This window comes from Rutidosis leptorrhynchoides, chromosome 5 (assembly GCF_046630445.1).
Source record: "Rutidosis leptorrhynchoides isolate AG116_Rl617_1_P2 chromosome 5, CSIRO_AGI_Rlap_v1, whole genome shotgun sequence".
NCBI lineage: Eukaryota > Viridiplantae > Streptophyta > Magnoliopsida > Asterales > Asteraceae > Rutidosis > Rutidosis leptorrhynchoides.
In genome coordinates this window covers 36,075,202-36,081,647 of record NC_092337.1, presented here as the reverse complement: position 1 = coordinate 36,081,647, position 6,446 = coordinate 36,075,202, and the positions used below count along the sequence as shown (strand labels likewise).

At 34.4% G+C, this 6,446-nt stretch overlaps 1 protein-coding gene across 1 annotated transcript; it reads left to right on the top strand.

Annotated features, from left to right (window-relative positions):
• The first annotated feature begins 404 nt into the window (after nucleotides 1–404).
• On the top strand, nucleotides 405–4,108 carry LOC139847899 (uncharacterized). Its single transcript, XM_071837630.1, has 5 exons — nucleotides 405–1,177; nucleotides 2,934–2,991; nucleotides 3,163–3,246; nucleotides 3,328–3,469; nucleotides 3,564–4,108. The coding sequence occupies exons 1-5, from the start codon at nucleotides 640–642 to the stop codon at nucleotides 3,936–3,938; spliced, it is 1,197 nt and encodes a 398-aa protein (XP_071693731.1). The 5' UTR covers nucleotides 405–639; the 3' UTR covers nucleotides 3,939–4,108.
• The last annotated feature ends 2,338 nt before the right edge of the window (nucleotides 4,109–6,446 follow it).

Below are 6,446 nucleotides of genomic sequence, written 5' to 3'. Positions count from 1 at the left end.
GGAGTTTTGCTCCCTTAGTTTGTCTTTAAAGAGACTTGAACTGAGAGGGCGATATTGTCATTTAATATCAACATCACGCTAACAATGCGTGATAGTCTAACAAACCTTTTCAGACTGTGTTCGTTCCAACAAGTGACACACTGACATTTAACAAAATTCAAAATTATTTTTTTAATTAATAAAGTCGAATTTAGGCTTCTTTTCGATGAGAGATGATTCTCACACACCACTTTTTGATCTCTATACACTTTTGTTTCATAAATTGACAGTTATGCCCCTAGAAAGTTAAACTTATATTATTATTATAAGTATAATTAAGGGTATATTAGGTAATTAAGTGTACATTTAACAAAATGTAGTGCGTGAGAATCCGTATCTTTTAGTACCTTTTAGATCAGGTCATAAATCGTAACTTCATCTCTTCTAGAAACATCTCAACCATCCTTCATCAACCTACTCTCACCTTCGTCCCGTCTCGCCGCCGTGTAGTTCCCCGGTCGATCGGTACTCTTCTTAGGGTTCGATTGGTACATTTTAGCTTTTACGCATATGAACGTCAAAATTTACGTGAAATCACTCGATTTAATCATTTCCGTGCCCTAGCTGTAATTTGTTGTAAAATTAAACTCACATATTTGAATGTCGGAGCCTTCTCTCGTGAATTTATCGATGGATTGTGCTGATTCGGAATCACGCCCCGTTTTAGGACCGGCTGGGAATAAGACTAGATCGGCCGTTGAATTGCGTAAACCGGCAGCTAAACCTAAAGTTAAACTCGGAAGACCTGAGGAAATTAAGAAATCTCCGTCGTCGGTGAAGCTTGCGGTGAAGTTACCGCTGCGTTCTAACTCAATAACATCTCCGCCGTCGTCGATTTTGAAGTCAAATTTATCGATGAATGCGTCGTGCTCTTCAGATGCTTCTTCCGATTCATCTCAAAGTCGTGCGTCTACCGGGAAGGTTAGTCGACGTAGTTTGACACCTAAGCAATCTGTTATTTCGAGAACCGGAAAGAGTGAGAATGCTTTGAAAACTGTTACGAAAATAGGTAAAGTTGAGACTGTATCTAGAGGTGGAAGTATTGATAATAATGGTGCGGAGAGTGATAGTTGTTTGGAGGCTTCATCTGACAGTACACCAGGACGTAAGAGATGTGCTTGGGTGACTGCTAATACTGGTATAATTTTCTCTAGACTTGAAATCAACTGAATTAGGGATTGTAGATTATTGCAACTGATATAGGAATTCACCATAAGATTAGAGCTGTCTAATTGTTTCTGGAACTCCTTATAACATTTTTCATGTTACTTCGATTCTGTAGAATAGATATAGCAGAGAAATGTTGCATTGTACATATTGAGTCATAACTTATAAGCATGTTAAGGTGCCTTATAGTATGATATATATAATATATTAGGTCTTATGATTCCTGTCTATGCTCAATTGGAATTTTTTGCAGTACGATATAAGTGATACACGTGTTTCATTATGACGATCATCATTTTATATCTATATAGTGGGCTGTTAGGGTTATCAGCTTTGTAAGCATTGGTACATCTTGAACTACTAAATCATAGACCTCAGCGATTGGCGCTCTGATAACTTTTTGAAAAAAAAACTTATGAAGGGGCTTTCGTGGATATATACATCATTACTCTATTGTTTGATAAAGATATTTCTCTTATTACTATGAGTTGTAGATTTTACACGCCAGATCAAAATCAAGAATTGGTAGATATGAAACTGATTTTATTTGATCAGTTAAGATATTTGTTGCAGATTACGTTGTACAATAGGAGACTCAGAAACCCTTTAGAGAACTTGTGCTGGATAAATGTAGATTAGCGTGATTAACAAAACCTTCCGCATTGTTTGCTAGTATCGTATACTGATGTAAGAGTTCTCAGTAGGATGCATGTAATGAATATACTTTATACTTTTAGAAGATGCTTCTCTAGCTTTTGCATTTAGAATGAAGTAACCAAGTCCTTACTTTTTTGTGAATGTTAGTTCTTAAAGTCATTAAAACCTTAACTTGGCTAGTAGGGAGTATCATTTGTCTGACCTTATCTACGAGTAACGTCTCTCCCGAATGTTCTTTTCAAAACTAGGAAATATCATCTAGATCTAAGAGTTCTCGGTACGATGTATTGTAATGATTATACTTAAGTTTTAAAGCATGCTCCTATAGCTTGTGCAACTATAGTAAGTAATTTAAGTCCTTACTTTTTTGTATATTCTCAGTTTTCAAAATCATTAAAACATTTATTTGGCTAGTATCATGTAAAATCTTACTCGTACTATTTAATTGTGATTAGAAGGTGATCCAGTCTTAGGAGCTCGAGCAATTTAGGCATTCGATGTCGCTTAACGTGCGCATGAAAATGGTTATATATTGTTAATAAAGGACTCATCTATAAACCCTTCATTTTGTCGTGGGATCTTTGGTCTGAGTGTAATTCCAGAAAATTTGAAGGAAAAATATCTTCTGTTTCTGGTTATTTGAAGCAGAATTGTCATATTCACTTTGATCATGTTCTAATTAGGGTGTAACAATTGCCCTGTTTCAATGTTGCTTATATAGAATATCTTACCTTCAATGTCTTAAACATTATTTGTTGTCAAATATATGTGTCTCAGTATATGAATCGAGGATCTTGCACTATGGAATTGGTTATGCTGTTAATGTTTTACCCTTTCGTTGATCATGTTAATATTGCATCGACCAAGTGACACGTGTAGGTATTTTACTTACTAAATTCGCAAGCTATGACATATCTAGCGATTCACATGATAAATTAAGATTGCGTTATGCTATCTTATAAAATTCAGATTCAATAATGTTCCTTATGAAGAGACATACATTTGTTTCTAATTCTGTCTTCTTTTGTTTGCTAATCTTCTCCTAATTCCCTTTTGTTTTGGTTTTGAAGATAATTGTTATGCAATTTTCCATGACAAAGAATGGGGAGTCCCGGTACATGATGACAAGTATGCACCTTATTTTTCTCTCTTTTTGTCATTTGTTTTTTTGTGTGTGTGTGTGTGTGTGCGGGCGGGCGCACGCGCGTGCGTTTCTTATTAATTTGATGGAAGCATAAATGGAAGTTCCAATTTGTTATCTAACCGTCATAATGTATGTCACTGAATGATATCTGTCAGGAAACTATTTGAATTGCTCAGTTTATCAACTGCGTTGGCTGAACACACTTGGCCCACTATCCTCAACAAAAGGCATCTATTTAGGTATACATATTATATTATTATTTATTTATTTTATTATTATTTTTCCATGAAGAAATTATATAAAACTTGCTGTGTGCACAGAGAAGTGTTTCACGGATTCGACCCCATTACTGTCTCAAAGTTAAATGATAAGAAAATATCGGCACCAGGAAACCCTGCAAATTCTCTTCTCTCAGAACTTAAATTGCGAGGAATAATTGAAAATGCACGCCAAGTTTGTAAGGTATCTCTCGTACCATATGAGTTTAATCTTTATACTTACTGTTTTAACACTACACATGAGTTTAATTTTTATACTTTCTGTTTTAACACTGCAGATAGCCAATGAGTTTGGGTCGTTTGACAAGTACATATGGGGTTTTATAAACCATAAGCCTATAGTTAACAAATTTCGTTACCCTCGCCAAGTACCAATCAAGATATCAAAGGCAGAGTCAATAAGCAAAGACATGGTCAAAAGAGGTTTCCGAGGTGTGGGTCCCACTGTCGTATACTCTTTTCTACAAGTGGCAGGCCTTACTAATGACCATCTCGTTAGTTGCTTCAGGTTCAATGAATGTATAGATGTGGGACCCACAACGGACATACCAGATGAGAGCCTAAATGGTAAGTCTGATGGGAGGCGATCTGAGGATGGGAATGGGTTGGGGCTAACGAGGGTTATTGATGAATTGCATTTATCGGGTGAGTAGTTGTTGATGGTTGATGGAAATCTGTAATGAGATATGGCAACAACAGCTTGTGTACAAATTGTTGTATGGATGGATGGTGTTTGTAGGTTGTAGATTAAAAGGCACATACATGATAATGATGTTGATTATGAAGATGATAATTGTGATATTCTATTCTTTAATTGCCTATGTTATGTTCCTTAGTTTCTTAACTAAATATATACGAGGTCAATCATAGTGAAATGTTACTTCTAACATAGTCCTTTAACATGTAGTGGATAACTGGTTGGATTGGGTTATATTTTATACGGATTGGGTTATATTTTATACAAGTGTACAACTAATGAAAAGTAACAACAGAAATGGTTTCTTTAGAGTATTTCACATCTGAAATCCAACTTTTTAAGCTGATTTATATAAAAGAAATTGAAATTGAAATTGAATTACCCCGTAGTATTATTGTATGGATTTTTATTTAATTTAATTCTATTTATTTATTTATTTATCTATTTTTTATACGAAAAAATCATAACATATATAACAAGGGAAACTTCCATTAAAAAACAAAGTCCAAAAATAACCACATAATTCAAGACACAAATGCCCCAAAGCAAACCTTTAAACCAGACTTCCTCCCAAGCCTACGAGTAAAAGCTAACCTAAACGAAAGAAATTACAAGCCTAAACGAATCAAAAACTAAAGAGATGGCAAACAAAAGCCTCAAAACGACACAACCAAATGTCAAAATCGAGAGATCCAATTAACCCGAGGGGCCTCCCATATCATCAACGCCATTCATAGAGAGACAAACTATTCTGCCGCAGCACTAACTTTTTTACTCTTCGGGCCGGACTTGATAAGCTTCCTTTCACGTTAGAAAATCTAATAGACTTACCCGATCTAGAAGAATGAGAACTCTCTTGTATGTATTCTGATAACATATGTCTTCCAAACATTAATTTGATTTTAATGAAGCGGCTGTTATAATATATAAATATATATATATAAATGGATAGTCAATTATTGATACACAAAAGTAATATTATTGTATTACCTAAACTTGTGATATTTTTGCTATAAATAGCCATGAATGCAAGCATTAAACTTGCACCATTTCTCACACTTACAAAGTGTTTCTTTCTTTCTCTCCATTATCATCTTTGTTCTTACACTTCATTAATAGTATTCTAAATCAAGAATCAAATCACTAAAGGTAGTTATAAGCCTACTGAATTATAACATCAAGAATCAAACCACTAAAGGTAGTTATAAGCCTACTGAATTATAACACGTTATCAGAACGATAATCTTAATACTAAATATGGTTGGCTCTGCCACCAAAATGATATATGGTCGGTTATACCACCAAAATGATATATGGTCGGTTATACCACCAAAATGATATATGGTCGGTTATACCACCAGAATGATATAGGTCGGTTATACCACCTGAAAAAATATATGGTCGACACTGTCGCCAAATTTTCATTTATGTTTACTAATATTTATATTTTTGTTATATAACATTTATTTATGATTGCTTACACATGGTCGACACTGTCACCTACTTATCATTTATGTTATATTAAATTTATGTTTAATGTTTATATACTTATGAATATAAATTGACTCTAATTTATCATGATGTTTGTTTTAATTTTTGATAATAGAAAATGTCGAATCTGGAAAAGCTTAAATTTACTCCTTTAGAATCAACTGGAAACAACTACATGCCATGGGTTATAAAAGTAAAAATGCATCTTAAATCAATGGGCATTCTTGAAACCATAAATGAAAACAACACTTGTTCTGAAAAAGAACAAGCTACGGCATGTTGCTTTATTCATCAACATATTGATGAATGCTTACAAAATAATTATGTGACTGTAGAAGATCCCCATGTTTTATGGGAAGGTCTCAAAAGCAGATTCAATAATCAAAGAGAAATTTTACTTCCAGCTGCAATGGAACAATGGAGAACATTAAGGTTCCAAGACTTTAAGAAAGTAACTGAATACAGCTCAGCTCTGTATAATACATGTTCACAACTTAAATTCTGTGGACATGAAATTAGTGATGCAGACATGATGGAGAAAACTTTCTCCACAATGAATGCTGCAAACATCACAGTGCAAAGAAATTTGAGAATGCTAAAGTTCAAAACATATCCTGAACTTAATTCATATCTCTTAGTTGCAGAGCAAAATGATGAGCTATTAATGAAAAATCAGCAATCCCGTCCTACTAGTACACTTGCAATCCCTGAAGCAAATACTGCAAATAATTATAAACAGGGACAAGGACGCGGGCAAGGTCGTGGTTATAATAACCATCACCATCATCATGCCAAAAGCCATAACTATGGTAGAAACCATCCTTATGGTAATGGTAATGGGCGTGGACGTGGTCGTGGTCGTGGCCGTGGTGGTCAAAGAAATAGTAATCCACGAAAATATAAATATCAACCACAAAACAAGCCCACTAAACAAGATGTTGAAGAAAATTCTTCTAAAAATTCTGAAGAATCT

Bases quoted from the DNA above. Each gene is read 5' to 3' on its own strand.
- LOC139847899 (XM_071837630.1), top strand. From the start codon at position 640: ATGTCGGAGCCTTCTCTCGTGAATTTATCGATGGATTGTGCTGATTCG. The intron at 2,992-3,162 runs GTATGCACCTTA...GATATCTGTCAG, and splicing joins GTCCCGGTACATGATGACAA to GAAACTATTTGAATTGCTCA. The intron at 3,247-3,327 runs GTATACATATTA...CTGTGTGCACAG, and splicing joins AACAAAAGGCATCTATTTAG to AGAAGTGTTTCACGGATTCG.